The sequence below is a fragment of the Lepidochelys kempii genome, chromosome 2, assembly GCF_965140265.1.
Source record: "Lepidochelys kempii isolate rLepKem1 chromosome 2, rLepKem1.hap2, whole genome shotgun sequence".
Lineage (NCBI taxonomy): Eukaryota > Metazoa > Chordata > Testudines > Cheloniidae > Lepidochelys > Lepidochelys kempii.
This window is the reverse complement of record NC_133257.1, coordinates 255,200,293-255,219,284: the sequence shown is the minus strand read 5'-3', so window position 1 is coordinate 255,219,284 and position 18,992 is coordinate 255,200,293. Positions and strand designations below refer to the sequence as shown.

The 18,992-nt window shown below is 46.4% G+C and overlaps 1 protein-coding gene and 1 long non-coding RNA gene across 6 annotated transcripts in view; one reads left to right on the top strand and one right to left on the bottom strand.

Annotated features, from left to right (window-relative positions):
• The window catches only part of RHEB (Ras homolog, mTORC1 binding), a 60,734-nt gene extending 56,809 nt beyond the window's left edge, over positions 1-3,925 (bottom strand). The window contains exon 1 of one of the 2 annotated variants that reach the window (XM_073334631.1): positions 3,656-3,925. In XM_073334631.1, the coding sequence (XP_073190732.1) occupies positions 3,656-3,707 (52 nt within the window). In that variant the 5' untranslated portion in view covers positions 3,708-3,925. The remainder of the gene's footprint in view (positions 1-3,655) is intronic. The other variant, XM_073334630.1, reaches the window with a different exon arrangement.
• The window catches only part of LOC140907812 (uncharacterized), a 78,229-nt gene continuing 62,223 nt past the window's right edge, over positions 2,987-18,992 (top strand). For all 4 annotated transcript variants that reach the window (XR_012157644.1, XR_012157645.1, XR_012157643.1 and 1 more), the window contains exon 1: positions 2,987-4,159. This is a non-coding gene — a long non-coding RNA (uncharacterized lncRNA). The remainder of the gene's footprint in view (positions 4,160-18,992) is intronic.

Below are 18,992 nucleotides of genomic sequence, written 5' to 3'. Positions count from 1 at the left end.
CGTGGTCAAGTACCTTTTCAAACATCTAAAGGAGTTTGGGGGTATGGATGAGTGCAAGGTGGCTGAAGCTCAATCCAGACAAAACAGAGATGGTAGTTTGGAGGAAACCAAGTGGAGTGTGAGGGAGAGACTATGTCTGACCTTCCGGATGAGGGTGTTGTCCACTAGTTACTCATGTTTGCCGCATGGATGTCTGTTTAGATTCTCCATTATTGATGGATTATCAATTTTTGGCAATAGGAAAGATGGACTTCTCAACTGTACTTAGCAACGTCTCTTGGATATGGACTTCTACCACAACTGATGCTTTGTCATCTCAAGATTAGGTTACTGCAATATACTTCTTGGGAGTACATCTTAAAATCTACTCAGAAAATGAAGACTGGATGGAATGTGGAAGGCTGCTTTTTAACTAGAGTGCCAAACATTGCACTATGCTTAATGATCTGAATTGACGGATTATGATTTTCCAGGTGTTGGCTTTAACCTACAAATCTGCAAACAGCCTAGGCCCTGCCTACTCAGACTCTCTCTCCCTGCCACATAGCCAGAGTCTAGATTGGTGTAGGTATTAATGAGCTGAAGCATTCTTGATTTGAAAGAGAACTGTTGGCAGAACATTCTCTACAATGGCCCTTCAGTTTTGGAATTCTCCCCAATCCTGCTCAGAAATAGCTCTGCAGAACATGTTGCAAAGTTCAAATTTTAGGGAGCTTCCAAAATGGAGCACTTGACAGAGAGCGCTTTAGGCAGAGTACCTTTCCTCATTTTTCTTTTACTCAAGCCTTGATCAATTATTGTTTTATCTGGTGGAGGTTGTGAATTTGTTTCTCTACTGAGTAGACCTTTTGAAGCCATTGTCAGTCTCCTAGATATTGACAGGTTTCAGAGTAGCAGCCGTGTTAGTCTGTATTCGCAAAAACAAAAGGAGTACTTAATGCATCCGATGAAGTGAGCTTTAGCTCACGAAAGCTTATGCTCAAATAAACTTGTTAGTCTCTAAGGTGCCACAAGTACTTCTTTTCTTTTTTAGATATTGACAATAAGCTATGAATCTTATCACTTCAATGTCCTTCATTGAATAAGCAGTTTTACAGAATGAAAGCAAAGTTCCAATGAACTTTTTAGTATTTGTTTCTGTAGTTTGAATTTTTAACTAAAAAAGTGCATGAAAAATATTTGAGACTATATTCAGGAATTCTTCCCTCATAACTTACAGTGGTCAGAGATTGTTTGCAGTGTTGTTGTACCCATGTGGGTCCCAGGATATTAGAGAAACAAGGTGGGTGAGGTAGTATCTATTTTTGGACCAAGACAGACAAGCTTTCAAGCTACACAGAGTCTTCATTAGGTCCCGAGACCTGAAGAAGAGCTCTGTGTAGCTCAAAACCTTGTCTGTCTTGGTCCAATAAAAGATATTACCTCACCCACCTTATGTCTTTAGTGGCCAGAAAGAAAGAACTGAGTTGAGACTTAATCCATTTCTAGAAACAAATTGCTCAAATGGTAGAAGAATCAGAGAGGGACCCTAATTCTATAGGGAAGTAACTGATGTTACTCACCTTTTAAGCAGATACATAACTTTATGTTAAACAGTCTTACCGCCTACTTTTTAGTATGCATCCTTTTTATTGCTGTACATATGACAGTTAAGAAACACCCATTCTTATATAGCGAATAGCAATTCTTTACTCTTCTATTCAACAAAATTCAATGTTTGGGGGCTTTGCTGCTGAATTGGGGCCTAACTGAGCAGATTCAGACAATTACCAGCATTTAACATTTCTATTGCAGTTGTTTCTGGAAGCCCCTGCTGTGGGCAGACAAAGTACAGAGATTTTATTCTCCTTCGTGTTTCCCATCTAAATATAGGTCCCTACTTAAGATCACATTTTCAACTTTTGCTAATCACAGAAGTGACATGGGGAATGACTTAGCTATCTTAATTTTTAAAATGTTTCTTTTGCTGCAAGATCAGAAATTGTGTTCCATTAAGCCATGAGAACCATAAGATCTACCTGAAGAAAAGGAAAAGGAGTACTTGTGGCACCTTAGAGACTAACCAATTTATTTGAGCATAAGCTTTCGTGAGCTACAGCTCACTTCAATCATACAGCGTGGGAAGACAAAGAAAAACTGATTATAACTGTTAGTTTCAGACTGCTGCTGGATGGTTCTGGGGAATTCTTCTGCTTGGGTTAATTTGCATGGGTCAACAGCAATAGTACTGCACATGTTCAGTGAAGTGATAAGGCACAGGTCCAGCACTGCCATGTCAGCACTACTACTATATAAACCTGGAACATCTTCATAAATTTGGGATGAGAAAAACATCGAGAGACCAGCCATCAAAAGAAGGGATGTCCCTAGAGACTGAGGCTAGGGCAGAGTCACAAATTGGAGGAAAAGAGACACACAGGGAGAACTGGACATTTAACACACCAGGGGGTGGGGCGAGGGGGGTAAATCAATTCCAGAGGAAGAATCTAGCAGCATGAGAGGGCTTATATCCTCTGTGCAGGGGTCTGTGGCAGAATGAATAGTGAAAAGAATCACCCCATAGCTTCCCTGAACCAATGGAACTGATGCACCGCAAGTACTGTACCTAGCTGGTGTCTCAGCAATCACATCTCAATAGCTCATAATTACTAAAAAGGTTCTGCAAAAACCATCACTCCATTAAACACACAACAGCATGTAGGAAAACATGAGAATTCATGTGACAGTGAACCCTGCTAAAGTGAATGTTTTATATTACAAGTGTTAACTCCTTAGCCAAAATGATAGCTTTACGGTGAGCCCTGAACAGTGGGCATCACTCCTTCCAGTAAGATAGCAGGCACCTAGCCATTACAATTAAGAATACTTTTCACAAGAAGCATTTCTGACCAGGTGACCTTTTTAGAAAGCCACATGAGAGGGCTAGGTGAAGTCTCCCGGTAACGGCTCGTTGATCAGCACACTGCCCCTCTCCTAGCCACAGGGCACCATGGGAGCCGAAGCACTCCGAATCCCCCCTACTCCAGGGCCTTGGCAGACTGAGGAGTCACGGCGAACCCGACGGCCCTGAGGCCGGGCAGATACCGAGACAGGCAGCGCTCTCACCTACAGGGCCCGCGCACGGTGCCAGCCATCAGATCCGCGAGGAAGGCGGCTCCTCTCCGCCACTGGGATCAGTTTCTGGCGGCACCCCGCGCGGTTAGTGCGCCCCAGGCTTTCCCGGTCAAGTGAAGCTACCGGAGTCCCCGCTCTCCCGGCCGGGCGCCACCTGTCGCTGGGGACTCTCAGCGCAAGGTGCGGAACCAGCCCGCAGGACGCTCTGGAGAGCGAGGCAGCAGGAGGGGAACCGCCGCCCCGGGTTCGGCCAGGCTCGCAGCTCAGCGCCGCTGCCGGGCTCCCACCGCACTCCCCGCCTCCGGGGAGGCTCGCCCCCGGCAATCAGCGAGCGGCAACCAGCCCGGCCGCTCACCCGCAGCCGCCACAGCCTCGGAACGGCAAGCTTCCTGGGGCCGCCGCCCGGTCCCGGGCTCTCGGGAGCGGCCTCCCGGCCTGCCCGAGCGCCTGCCGCCGCCCCAGTCTCTCCCCGCCTCAGTCCGGCCCGACCGCTTCGATTCCCCCACCGCCCCCGCTCCGGGAGCCGCAGCCCCGCGCTCACCCACGCTCCGGTAGCCCAGGATCGCGATCTTGCGGGACTTGGACGGAGGCATCTTCTCCCCGCCCGGCCCCGACCCACATCAAGGGCGGCGGCTGAGGAGGCGGCGAGGCGGGGCGGCGGGACTGGACGGAAGACCCCAAGGGCGAGAGAAAGAGGAGACGAGCGACATGCAGGGACCGGCGGCCGCACCGACCGGATGGGGCTCCCTACGCGCAGCAGCGGCTGCTGTCCCCACGTGACCTCTACATCACCGGCCGCACGTAGCCGAACGTCGTTACGTCACGAGCCGAGGCTGAGGTTGTGGAGTTAAAAGCCGGCCGGAAACGCGACGGCGCGGAAAACTCGCTGCGTCATTTTCTGCCTTCACACCACCCCTTAGCTACGGAGCAAGTAGGACCTCTGATTGGGCCTGAACTGTAAAGTAGGTTATAATACCCGGCAGCAGATTGGCAGCAGATTGTGGACGCTGACTAGCCAGCGCCATCGATTGGCTGTATTTGAAGGGTGAGGCGGGGCTAAATGGTGGGGCAGGCAAATCGTGATTGGTGGAGAGGGTAGAGTTGTGCATGCGTGAGCGATGCGGGCCTTACTGGGGTTGGTTGGTTTAGGCTCAATCGGCTTTGCGCCTTGAGGCTGGGGAGCGGGTGGGGATGCTCGAGGGAGCGCGTGCCCGGGTGTGGTGGCGGTTGGGCTGGGGCCTCTTTTGAATATGCCGCTTTTGGCAAGTGCTGCAAAACCCGCCTGCTCGCGCGCGCGCGCGCGGGCGGGGCGTTGACGCTCCGGCTGTGGGGCCTCTCCCCTGGTTCAAGTAATCCCCGCGCCGAGCCGAATCACGCCCCCGCGCCGCTGGGCCCCACGCGTGGGGAGGGGGCTACGTTTCAGGGCAGCTGCCCTGGGCTGCAGATTTGGCCCGGGTGCCCCCACATGGTGACGGAAAAACGGCTGGGGCAAACGTGAGGGGGCGTTGCGGGCCAGGGCACCATGCCGGGCGCTAGCTTGGCCCAGTAGCCCCTCTGTCAGAGCGAGAGGCCGCAGGCCGAGGGCGGCAGAAGAAGTTCCTGAGGGATGAGTTCACCTCCCTAGGACACTGTGCCACACTAGCAGGCCAGAGAGATTGACTTGCAGGGGGGCAGCAACCCTAGCAAAAGGGCGATGTGGGGCGGGTGTTATAACCTACGTTACAGCTCAGGCCCGATCAGAGGCTTTTGCTCCGTACCTTAGCTAAGGGTTTGCAGGGAGTTCTCACTGTAACGTGCTGCTGGAGTATTGAATCTGAGGTAGGCTCCGGCACTGCATATTTGAACCCTACCGCAGGCAGAAGTCTGGTGATCTGTAGGCATGTTGCTATTATCTGTCTCTGGAAAATGTGTTCTGCTAATTTGTACAGCTAATTTAGAAGGGGCTGTTATTTTCTGAAAGAAATATATGCTGCACATGGACTTAATACAAAAATACTCCCCTGCCAACTGCACACCCCTAGCTGCCACTCCACACTGGAACCTATTTGAGATACAGTAGGACTTCAGAGTTATAGACACCAGAGTTGCAAACTGCCATGACTGTGTCAATCACACACCTCATTTGGAACCAGAAGTATGCAATGAGGCAGCAACGGTGACCAAAAAAAGCAAATACAGTTCAGTACGGCGTTAAATGTAAACTACTAAAAAATAAAGGGAAAGTGTTATAAAGATAGTTGACAAGGTAAGGTAATTTTCTGTGCTTGTTTCATTTAAATTAAGATTGTTAAAAGCAACGTTTTTCTTCTGGATAGTAAAGTTTTAAAGCTTCATTATGTCACTGTTCTGTTGTAAACTTTTGAAAGAACAACCATAATATTTTGTTCAGAGTTACAAACAATTTCCACTCCCAAGGTGTTTGTAACTCTGAGGTTCTACTGTATCATGCTACAACTACAACCACTACTTGATGGGTACCCCATCATGAAAGAAATCTTTCTTGTCCTCCTGTCTTTTGGCCTTCAAACAACCTCTCCAAGCTCACCATCACACGCAAGCTCTCCACAGACTGGGACACACCAGTTCAAAGTGGTACCAGACCAGACCCTACCAGAACAACAGATGCAAAACCTGCAGATAATTTCCAGTGGTATGATGATCAACACTCCCCACAACACACCTTTCAAAATCCATGGGTCTTATACATGCCTATCACAAGATGTGGTGTACCTCATCCAGTGCGCCAAATGCCCCAATAGCAGCTACATGGGTGAAACCGACAATCATTTAGAAAAATAACAGACAAAAACACACTTACCTATGGGTAACACTTTTTACAAAGATATCACTTTATATCAGACCAGGCCTTATCTTCAAAGGAGAGCTGCACAAGACCTTCAAAAGACAAGCCTGGGAGCTTAAAGTCATAATTTGGCTAGACACTAAAAATCACAGACCAAATTGAGACACTGAATTTATGGCTTGTTACAATCTATAGCCTGCTAACAAAACCACCCCTTCACCCTGGTGCTTCCTCCCCACTTTTCTCCATGTGACTGTAGGAGTGTAGCTGGGCCATTTCACTTTGAATGATTCTTTGAAATCTGTCAGGTTTCAGAGTAGCAGCAGTGTTAGTCTGTATTAGCAAAAAGAAAAGAAGTTCTTGTGGCACCTTAGAGACTAACAAATTTATTTGAGCATAAGCTTTCGTGAGCTACAGCTTACTTCATTGGATGCATTCAGTGGAAAATACAGTGGAGAAATTTATACATAGAGAACATGAAACAATGGGTGTTACCATACACACTGTGACGAGAGTGATCACTTAGGGTATGTCTACACTACGAAATTAGGTCGAATTTATAGAAGTCGGTTTTTTTGAAATCGGTTTTATATATTCGAGTGTGTGTGTCCCCACAGAAAATGCTCTAAAGTGCATTAAGTGCATTAACTCGGCGGAGCGCTTCCACAGTACCGAGGCAAGCGTCGACTTCTGGAGCGTTGCACTGTGGGTAGCTATCCCACAGTTCCCGCAGTCTCCGCTGCCCATTGGAATTCTGGGTTGATATCCCAATGCCTGATGCGGCAAAAAACATTGTCGCAGGTGGTTCTGGGTACATGTCGTCAGGACCCCGTTCCCACCCTCCCTCCCCCCGTGAAAGCAAGGGCAGACAATCATTTCGCGCCTTTTTTGTCTGCTGCCAGCCAAAGATGTAAAGGATCGATGGAGTGGGTCAGAACAAGACATAGACCAGATTTGTTTTGGACTCATTTTCCTCCTCCCCTGTCTAGATCACACTGCAGTCAGTCACAGAGAAGGCGCAGCGAGGTTAATCTAGCCATGTATCAATCAGAGGCCAGGCTAACCTCCTTGTTCCAATAAGAACGATAACTTTGGTGCACCATTTCTTATTGGAACCCTCCGTGCAGTCCTGCCTGAAATACTCCTTGATGTACAGGCACACCCTTTGTTGATTTTAGCTCCCTGAAGCCAACCCTGTAAGCCGTGTCGTCAGTCGCCCCTCCCTCCGTCAGAGCAACGGCAGACAATCGTTCCGCGCCTTCTTTCTGTGCGGACGCCATACCAAGGCAAGCATGGAGGCCGCTGAGCTCATTTTGGCAATTAGGAGCACATTAAACACCACACGCATTATCCAGCAATATATGCAGCACCAGAACATGGCAACGCGATACCGGGCGAGGAGGCGACGTCAGCGCGGTCCCGTGAGTGATCAGGACATGGACACAGATTTCTCTGAAAGCATGGGCCCTGCCAATGCATGCATCATGGTGCTAATGGGGCAGGTTCATGCTGTGGAACGCCGACTCTGGGCTCGGGAAACAAGCACAGACTGGTGGGACCGCATAGTGTTGCAGGTCTGGGACGATTCCCAGTGGCTGCGAAACTTTCGCATGCGTAAGGGCACTTTCATGGAACTTTGCGACTTGCTTTCCCCTGCCCTGAAGCGCATGAATACCAGGATGAGAGCAGCCCTCACAGTTGAGAAGCGAGTGGCGATAGCCCTGTGGAAGCTTGCAACGCCAGACAGCTACCGGTCAGTTGGGAATCAATTTGGAGTGGGCAAATCTACTGTGGGGGCTGCTGTGATGCAAGTAGCTCACGCAATCAAAGATCTGCTGATATCAAGGGTAGTGACCCTGGGAAATGTGCAGGTCATAGTGGATGGCTTTGCTGCAATGGGATTCCCTAACTGTGGTGGGGCTATAGACGGAACCCATATCCCTATCTTGGCACCAGAGCACCAAGCCGGCGAGTACATAAACCGCAAGGGGTACTTTTCGATAGTGCTGCAAGCTCTGGTGGATCACAAGGGACGTTTCACCAACATCAACGTGGGATGGCCGGGAAAGGTGCATGACGCTCGCATCTTCAGGAACTCTGGTCTGTTTCAAAAGCTGCAGGAAGGGACTTTCTTCCCAGACCAGAAAATAACTGTTGGGGATGTTGAAATGCCTATATGTATCCTTGGGGACCCAGCCTACCCCTTAATGCCATGGCTCATGAAGCCGTACACAGGCAGCCTGGACAGTGGTCAGGAGCTGTTCAACTACAGGTTGAGCAAGTGCAGAATGGTGGTAGAATGTGCATTTGGACGTTTAAAGGCGCGCTGGCGCAGCTTACTGACTCGCTTAGACCTCAGCGAAACCAATATTCCCACTGTTATTACTGCTTGCTGTGTGCTCCACAATATCTGTGAGAGTAAGGGGGAGACGTTTATGGCGGGGTGGGAGATTGAGGCAAATCGCCTGGCTGCTGGTTACGCGCAGCCAGACACCAGGGCGGTTAGAAGAGCTCAGGAGGGCGCGGCACGCATCAGAGAAGCTTTGAAAACCAGTTTCATGACTGGCCAGGCTACAGTGTGAAAGTTCTGTTTGTTTCTCCCTGATGAAACCCCCCGCCCCTTGGTTCACTCTACTTCCCTGTAAGCTAACCACCCTCCCCTCCTCCCTTTAACCACCGCTTGCAGAGGCAATAAAGTCATTGCTGCTTCACAGTCATACATTCGTTATTCATTCATCACACAAATAGGGGGATGACTACCAAGGTATCCCAGGAGGGGTGGTGGAGGAGGGAAGGAAAATGCCACACAGCACATTAAGCACAGCACTTTAAAAGTTTACAACTTTAAAATTTATTGAATGACAGCCTTCTTTTTTTTGGGCAATCCTCTGTTGTGGAGTCGCTGGTTGGCCGGAGGCCCCCCCACCGCGTTCTTGGGCGTCTGGGTGTGGAGGCTATGGAACTTGGGGAGGAGGGCGGTTGGTTACAGAGGGGCAGCAGTGGCAGTCTGTGCTCCAGCTGCCTTTGCTGCAGCTCAACCATACACTGGAGCATTCTGGTTTGGTCCTGCAGCAGCCTCAGCATTGAATCCTGCCTTCTCTCATCACGCTGCCGCGACATTTGAGCTTCAGCCCTGTCTTCTGCCCGCCACTTACTCTCTTCAGCTCTCCACCTCTCCTCCCGGTCATTTTGTGCTTTCCTGCACTCTGACATTATTTGCCTCCACGCATTCGTCTGTGCTCTGTCAGTGTGGGAGGACAGCATTAGCTCGGAGAACATTTCATCTCGAGTGCGTTTTTTTTTTCTTTCTAAGCTTCACTAGCCTCTGGGAAGGAGAAGATCCTGTGATCATTGAAACACATCCAGCTGGTGGAGAAAAAAAAAGGGACAGCGGTATTTAAAAACACACATTTTATAAAACAGTGGCTACACTCTTTCAGGGTAAACCTTGCTGTTAACATTACATACATAGCACATGTGCTTTCGTTACAAGGTCGCATTTTGCCTCCTCCCACCGCGTGACTACCCCCTCAACCCTCCCCCCTCCCCGTGGCTAACAGCGGGGAACATTTCTGTTCAGCCACAGGCAAACAGCCCAGCAGGAATGTGTCCCTGAAGAAAAGCACCCTATTTCAACCAGGTGACCATGAATTATATCTCACTCTCCTGAGGATAACACAGAGAGAGAAAGAACGGATTTTGGTTGAATGCCAGCAAACATACACTGCAATGCTTTGTTCTACAGTGATTCCCGAGTATGTGTTACTGGCCTGGAGTGATAAAAGTATCCTACCATGAAGGACGAAATAAGGTTGCCCTCCCCAGAAACCTTTTGCAAAGGCTTTAGGACTACATCTAGGAGAACCGCAAATGCCAGGGCAAAGTAATCCTTTCACATGCTTGCTTTTAAACCATGTATATCATTTTAAAAGGTACACTCACCAGAGGTCCCTTCTCCGCCTGCTGGGTCTAGGAGGCAGCCTTGGGTGGGTTCGGGGGGTACTGGCTCCAGGTCTAGGGTGAGAAACAGTTCCTGGCTGTCGGGAAAACCGGTTTCTCCGCTTGCTTGCTGTGAGCCATCTACAACCTCCTCCTCCTCCTCATCTTCTTCGTCCCCAAAACCTGCTTCCGTATTGCCTCCATCTCAATTGAAGGAGTCAAACAACACGGCTGGGGTAGTGGTGGCTGAACCCCCTAAAATGGCATGCAGCTCATCATAGAAGCGGCATGTTTGGGGCTCTGACCCAGAGCGGCTGTTCGCCTCTCTGGTTTTCTGGTAGGCTTGCCTCAGCTCCTTCAGTTTCACGCGGCACTGCTTCGGGTCCCTGTTATGGCCTCTGTCCTTCATGCCCTGGGAGATTTTCACAAATTTGGCATTTTGAAAACTGGAACGGAGTTCTGATAGCACGGATTCCTCTCCCCAAACCGCGATCAGATCCCGTACCTCCCGTTCGGTCCATGCTGGAGCTCTTTTGCGATTCTGGGACTCCATCATGGTCACCTGTGCTGATGAGCTCTGCATGGTCACCTGCAGCTTGCCACGCTGGCCAAACAGGAAATGAGATTCAAAAGTTCGCGGTTCTTTTCCTGTCTACCTGGCCAGTGCATCTGAGTTGAGAGTGCTGTCCAGAGCGGTCAGAATGGAGCACTCTGGGATAGCTCCCGGAGGCCAATAACATCGAATTGTGTCCACAGTACCCCAAATTCGAGCTGGGAACGTCGATTTAAGCGCTAATCCACTTGTCAGGGGTGGAGTAAGGAAATCGATTTTAAGAGCCCTTTAAGTCGAATTAAAGGGCTTCACTGTGTGGACGGGTGCAGGTTTAAATCGATTTAACGCTGCTAAATTCGACCTAAAGTCCTAGTGTAGACCAGGGCTTAAGGTGAGCTATTACCAGCAGGAGGGCGGAGGGTGGGAGAGGAAGAACCCTCCCCCCCCTGCTGGTAATAGCTCATCTTAAGTGATCACTCTCCTTACAGTGTGTATGGTAACTCCCATTGTTTCATGTTCTCTATGTATATAAATCTCCCCACTGTATTTTCCACTGAATGCATCCGATGAAGTGAGCTGTAGTTCACGAAAGCTTATGCTCAAATAAATTTGTTAGTCTCTAAGGTGCTACAAGTACTCCTTTTTTCTTAAAATGTGTAACTACTTACGTTAAACAATCTGTTCCATCTTGTATTTAGCTGTGACATTGAGAGCAAGTCTAGAAAATTAAGCTGATTTAAGTTACTTTGATGTACAGCTACTGCAGTAATTACATCAATTTTACATGTCCACCCTACACTCCTTTTGTCAGTAGTGCACATCATCATCAGGAGTGCGTCCATCGATTTAATGGACAGTGTGGGGCACTGACAGCCTGGAGCTTCGCCACCCAGGGCTGATAAACTCAGGGGCGAGGGGGAAGAGAAAAAAGTTCTTTGCTTTTGATTACAGTGATCTGAGGTGTTACTTGGAGCAATCACAGAGGAAACACTTTCAGAAAAGTGATATTTAATTTTAGGGTGACCTTTCAAGCACCTAATTGGTACCAAAGATCACAGATTCTGGCCCAGAGAGGAAGGAACCTATAGTTTGTTTCCTACTTAGGTCTGGTCTACATTAAAAAATGTTGGCAGTTAGGAGTGTGGGGAAAAACCCACACACACCTAATTGACATACCTATGCCAGCAAAAGCCCTATTGTAGGTGCAGTTTTATTCAGGGAGCTGGTGTAAGCTATACCAGCAGAAGAACTCCTGCTGATGGCAAGCTGCATCTACCCTATGAGGGTTTGCTGATATCTATGCTAGCAAATCCTTTCTCGCATAAACAGGGCCTGACTCACTTGTTTTTCCAGTTACTATTTACCCTTCCCACCATCCATGAATAAATGGTAAACATTAGAAAGTGGAAGCAAAAACAGTTCTATCTAAGGAAATGGCTCCCTCTGGTTTTCCCAGTACATCTTGTCTGACTTTGTCTTCTAGACTGTAAATTCTTCAAGGCAGGGATAACTGTGATTATATTGTGAAAATCAGAGTATGTTGGCCTTTAATGAATAGTTGCACCAACAGAAAGAAGTTCTCTGATATGAGAACATAGATTCAATGAGATAATATTTTAAGATAGTGAGATGTAAGATAGCATGATGTGGATAGCATTCTGCTGATGATGCAGCACAGTCATTTGTCCTTGACATTTATGTCTGAACTTTGTTTCCATTCATTAGGGGATAAATCCATTCATTAGGGGATAAATCCTATCTCCTCATCTATGAAAGGCTGGATGTGGGGATGGGGAGAGAGGGGTGGCATGTAGGATCTGTGCCCCCATATGCCTTCTGGTGCTTTACTTCACAGTAGCTTCCAATCTACAGGTTATGGAGGTAGAGGATCTGGTGCTATGAAGATACTTCTGTTCTTCCCTACCTTCAGGGGCAAGTTAGGATTGCAAAGGGCTACTGTGGCCATCGTGCTCTGCAGTCTGAGAGGAAGAATCCTTGCCCCTTCCCCCTCTGGGTCTAGTAGCTACTGTACAGTCCAGTGTCTGGATCATTTGCTAGATGGCAGAAGCAAAAAGAACTGGGCTGATTTGCTGGCATTTTATTATTTTAATTGTTGTGCGTCTGTAACAACATTTGGAGGATCCTGCTGGTGTCTGTTGTAGCCATGACTGTACCTTCCAAATCTGCATAGCCCCTTACGACTAGTCCTGAGACATCTGGGCACTGTTTCCTGCTCCTCCCTCCCTACAGCATTCATAAAATATTTTATATTTACAAGGTGGGTCAGACCCCCTGGACACATTCCTGCCAGGGCTTGGTGAGCAGCAGTCATTCTACCTCCAGGGGATATCAGTCTGGTTCCACTGGATCTTTCTTTTGATTCACCGCCTTTTCTTTTTTTTCCTTTCACCTCCTGGGCCATACTTATCTCTTCACTGTTTCTCTTCCCGGTTAACTTCCTCTCATTGCCTCCCTCCACCAGGTGGGAACAGGCTGGCACAGGCACTGCACTGTTTTCTGATTCTCCTCCCTTCAACGGCCCAGGCTCAACCTTTTCACCTCAACAATCTTTACCTCCTCCTCCTCCTGCTAAAAGTTCTTCAGCCCCACCACGATGCATTCTTGTTGAATAACAGTAGGAAGGAAAAGGGTACCATGCCATTTCTCCTCCTAAAAGACATTGTGCCTTTAAGGCACAAGCCCACATAGACTCACAGTTCCTCCTGTAGCTCTCCAGTGCACAGGGAGATCATGCCTACTGCACCACCCATTCACCGGGTGCACCCAATCCCCCACACAGCCAGCCAGTGGGTGGTGGTCCAGTCTCTCCCTGCATGTATTGGGATAGTTGGCATCCCAGAGGTTTGCAATTTTGCCTAGGCCCTATAAGATGTACCTGTGATTGGCAAAAGAGGGGATAGCTGGTGGAGCCCTACAACTCTGCTCTAGAGGTTGCATGAGCTCCACATTTGTTTCCAGACCTAATTCAAGATATTTGTTTTGATACATAGGCACAAAAGGGCCGTAGTTATTTCAGAAACATCCTCTCTGCTTGAGCTTTACCTTGATCATTTTGATCAGCTGGGCAGGTAAGCTGAACCTCCTTAGTTTTGTTTGTCTGTGGGTAAGGCACCGTCATTCAACAGCCTTCAACTGTGAAATTTCCTCCCAATCTGGGTCCAATACGGCCTGAGTTTCATGCTCAGATAATACAGAAAATTGGGATGAACACAGTATAACAATTTGTCAGCCTTCAGGGCAGAGTGCAAGGCCTATCTGTTTTATCCAGGCTTTTGATTTTGTTTGAAGGAATAATTTATATATATGTGTTAATACTGGTTTAGGTGACATAGTGCACTGTTTTTATTATAAACTAGCCTAGAGCATGATAAGCACAGCTAATAAATGCAAACCATAAATTCCAGGCATGTGCCTAGGCTGTGAGATAGTGAGTGGTCAAAATACAGGCACAAACATTGAAAATCAAGCACAAAATTGTGAGTGGAACACCAAAAGAGAAATTCTGAGGCAGATTGGGGTGCAGGTGGGGAAAGGGCAGATGGCAACCTTTTTTTTTTTTTTTTTTTTGACCATTCCTACATCTGTGGAGATGAGGTGGAGGAGGAAAAACTGAAATGAATCTTGCAGGGGGGTGGGAAACTCATGGTGGCATGGTGCCGTTTGAAAACCACTGTCCTAGAATACCAGCTCGGTTTATACAGGGGCAGGGAGCCAATCAGGAGTCATGAGGTTGCTCCCTGTTAGAGTGCTTGAGCCAGGACTTCCCATGGGCTGTGTCCATAGCAGGTTGTGAGTAGTGAAGCACAAGCTAGTTACAGGTACTGCTGGGTGGCAGCATGGAGAGGTCTGCCTAATGGCCACAAGAGTTCAGGCTCCTATTCCATATCCTGAGTCTCTTCCATGGCACCACGTCGTGCAGATAAGGAACATGTTGGACAATACTATGGTTGGGTGGCCCATGCAACTATGACTAAACACTAGGTAATCAGGGAAAACGTACCCTCAGCAGTCCTCCTCCCCTCTCAGTCCTCCACCCTGTGCAGCAGCACCATGTGCATGCTAAACATGCTAAAGAAAGAAAGGAGAATGGAGGCCTGGTGACATGCAAAAGTAGAGAATTCTTTTGTTTGTACTGATTTCCCTGTTCAATAGTAGTGTTACACACTTTACTTTATTACTGATTTGAGTATTTTATTACTGTTGTTTTGGTGTTGTAATGGCAATTGACCTGCCTGAGAATGCTTTAATTTTTTTTTTTATACAGCTGTGTTCACAAATAAAGGCTTTCATTTTATTAATAGGGTTGTTCATTAATCGCAGTTAATTCACGCAATTAACTCAAAAAATTAATTACGTTTAAAAATTAATTGTGATTAATCACACTGTTAAACAATAGAATATCAATTGAAATTTATTAAATATCTTTGGATGTTTTTCTACATTTTCAAATATGTTGATTTCTATTACAACACAGAATACAAAGTGTACCGTGCTCACTTTATAAAATTGTTTTTGATTACAAATATTTGAACTGTAAAAATGATAAAAGAAATAGTATTTTTCAATTCACCTCATACAAGTACGGTAGTTGCAATCTCTTTATCATAAAAGTGTAGCTTACAAATGTAGATTTTTTTTGTTACATAACTGCACTCAAAACAGTGTAAAACTTTAGAGCCAACAAATCCACTCAGTCCTACTTCTTGTTCAGCCAATCGCTAAGACAGACAAGTTTGTTTACATTTATGGGAGATGCTGCTGCCTGCTTCTTATTTACAATGTTACCTGAAAGTGAGAACAGGCATTTGCATGGCTCTTTTGTAGCCGGTATTGCAAGGTATTTACATTCCAGGTATGCTAAACATTCGTATGCCCCTTCATGCTTCGGCCACCATTCCAGAGGACATGCTGCCATGCTGATGACGCTTGTTAAAAAAATAATGCATTAATTAAATTTTTGGCTGAACTCCTTGGGGGAGAATTGTAGTCTTCTGCTCTGTTTTACCTGCATTCTGCCATATATTTCATGTTCTAGCAGTCTCGGATGATGACCCAGCACGAGTTCTTTTTAAGAACACTTTCACAGCAGATTTGACAAAATGTAAATAAGGTACCAATGTGAGATTTCTAAAAATACTACAGCACTTGACTCAAGGTTTAAGAATCTGAAGTGCCATCCAAAATCTTGGTCGAGGTGTGGAGCATGCTTTCAGAAGTCTTAAAAGAGCAATGCTCCGATGAGGAAACTTCAGAACCCGAACCACCAAAAAAGAAAATCAGCCTTCTGTTAGTGGCATCTGACTCAGATGATGAAAATGAACATTCATCTGTCTGTTCTGCTTTGGATCATTATTGAGCAGAACCTGTCATCAGCATGGACGCATGAATGGTGGTTGAAGCATGAAGGGACATACTAATCTTTAGAGCATCTGGCATGCAAATACCTTGCGACGCTGGCTACAACAGAGCCATGCGAACGCCTGTTCTCACTTTCAGGTGACATGGTAAACAAAAAGCAGGCAGCATTATCTCCTGCAAATTGTAACCAAACTTGTTTGTCTGAGCGATTGGCTGAACAAGAAGTAGGACTGAGTGGACTTGTAGGCGCTAAAGTTTTATATTGTTTTATTTTTGAATGCAGTTATTTTTTGTACATAATTCTACATTTCTAAGTTCAACTTTCATGATAAACAGATTGCACTACGGTACTTGTATTAGGTGAATTGAAAAATAAAATTTCTTTAGTTTTTTACAGTGCAAATATTTTTAATCAAAAATAAATATAAAGTGATCACTGTACACTTTGTGTTCTGTGTTGTAATTTAAATCAATATATTTGAAAATGTAGAAAACATCCAAAAATATTTAAATAATGGTATTCTATTATAGTTTAACAGTGCGATTAATCACGATTATTTTTTTAATCGCTTGATAGCCCTATTTATTAATAAATTTTATTACCATCGCTGCATCATATAACTTGTATTTAGAAGAAAGATAAAGATATAAGGCATAACTGGGAAGCTGTATCAAACAATATCTCCGTTCATCTATTCAGAGCAATCCATAATGAAAAGCCACAGTTCATATCATACAAACCACTGTGGTATAAGCAGTCATCTCATGCACAGTTAATAATTCATGACAGTCGCACACACCCCAGTCGTAGCATACAGCAACAGTACTACTTTTTCTGTAAGAATCATGGTACAAATACAACCATAAACATACTGTTTTCCTCTTCAGTTGATCCATGCAAGTTCACAATGTGGGAGTACAAAGCATTGCTGACTTCCCTTGTCTGGGTGCAGCCTGCTCCAACTGTTACAGGAGCACCGTCTGTCTAAGTGTACCAGATCAGTAATCAATTACTATCATAGGCCCATTGAGTGGCAAGTGGCTCACCTTTGGATTCACAAAGAATGTGCAGAGCATACCAAGCCACAATACTTCAGACAACATTGATGACAGTGGAATCTAAACAATTCTATAAACAGCACCAGTAGGATTCAATCTGCCAAATGCACAGTTGACCACCGTTCTACACTTGAGAGTGTAATTTGCCAGGGCCTCTGACTCAGGATATAATTTCATAAACCAACACAAAAGGTTGTAGTCAGGGGTACCCTAGAATAACATTGGGGACAGTTACTCCATTTATGACCATCAACTTGGGTGGGAATAGTGTTCTGGCCTATCCAAGAACGTAGACTCCCAATCAGGGGAAAACCCCCGCATCATGAACCTTTCCAGTGCAGCCTCTGTTGGCGTCCATAAATCGGCCTCTGTGGTCCATGAGGGTCTGCATAACAATGGAATAGTACCCTTTCAGCTTATGTGCTTAGGTGCACCTTGAGGAAAACAAACTTCAGACACATGAATCCCATCAATGGCCCTGGAGCAGTTTGGAAACACCATTTTCTCAAAGTCAGCAATTTAGGGACATTGTTTATGCCCACCATCTTTGGATAAATCATACACCTGATTGCCTCAGAACTCTCCACCGCCACTTTACCCACAGGTAACTTTCCAACACCAAACTGGTCAGCACCAGACTTATAGCAGTCTGGGATAACTAGCTTCTAAATGGTTATGGTCACCTGCTTCTGGACCACCATGGCCGTCCTCATACATGTGCTGTGATGCTGGCAGGTCAATGCAAGCTGTTCACAATGCTCCAGAAATGTAGCTTGCTTTATGCGAAAGTTCTGACGCCACTGTTGGTCATCCCAGGTCCCAGTGACGATGTAATCCCATCAGGCTGTGCTCATGGCCCTGCTCCAGATGCGCCAGTCTACATAGGAGACAGTAGCGGTATACCGAGATTTGTGAACAACAGCCAGTTCGCGTCTGCCATGTCTGTATCGTGCCTTCGGTACATCAGAAAACACCACCAAAGGATGCACCAGTGACTTGTGGATGCTTTTCCCATTTCCTGAAACAGGAATGAAAGCCCAAGCAAGACAAGTTCTTCAACTGGTGATTCCTCCACATAGCTTGCACCAGTTGCCAGGAACGTGCAGACCCAAAAAATAATTTGATTAGATGTGTTGGTGCACTGAGACAATGTTGTGTAAAGTGCTGAGACGTGGACAAGCAAGTTTTCTCACAGTGCACCACAAACAAATGGCTAGAGCAACTATAGCTGGGAGTGCACTAGGAAGCCTGGGATAGTCTAGTTTGACGATGTTCTACGTATAGTAGTGTAGACATGTAAGACCCAGGTCCAGAAATTGTAAACTTAGGGTCAATATGCAGTGTGGATTCTCAAGCCCGGACTTACAAACACTGAGTTTGCAGGCTTGAATCCCACAGACCTGGGCTTAAATTGCAGCGTAGACATACCGTAAGGACTTTTGTGAGCACAATTATGTCATAGAATCATAGAACCATGGGATTAGAAGGTACTGCAAGGGTCATCTAGTCTACCCCCGTGGCAGGATACGGGATTTGTTGTGTCTAAACCATCTAAAACAGATGGCTATCCAGCCTTTTTTTGAAAACCTCCAGTGAAGGCAGTTTGTTCAATTGTTCTACAGTTTTTACAGTTAGGAAGTTTTTCCTGAGATTCAATCTAAATCTGCTATGCTGTAGTTTGAACCCATTGCCTCTTGTCCTGCCCTCAGTGGCAAGAGAGAATCATTTTTCTCCATCTTTTTTATGGCAGCTTTTCAAGTATTTGAAGGCCAGTGCCTCAGACCTCCAGAGCTTCCCTCGTTGCTTATGCACACTCTCTTAGCGTCCTTCCTGCACTGTGTTCAGGCTGGGCATCTAATTTAACCTCTTTGGGGCCAACCAGGCAGGAAGGCAAGGAACACCGGCTTGCTTAGCAAAGAAATTTCTTAACTACATTCACTTCACTCTGAAAGCATTAGACTTACAAGTTTTGCAAAATAACAAGTACTGAGATGTAACCTCCCTCTACGAGCCTCTAGTCTGATCTCACCCCTTCTGTGAGTCAGAACTCTTGTCAGCATTTCAGGCTAGGCAAAGACTCTCCTGCCATCTCTCTCTCTCCAGACAGTGCCTTTTTTACATGTGGTGATGATCTGTCTCCCTTCA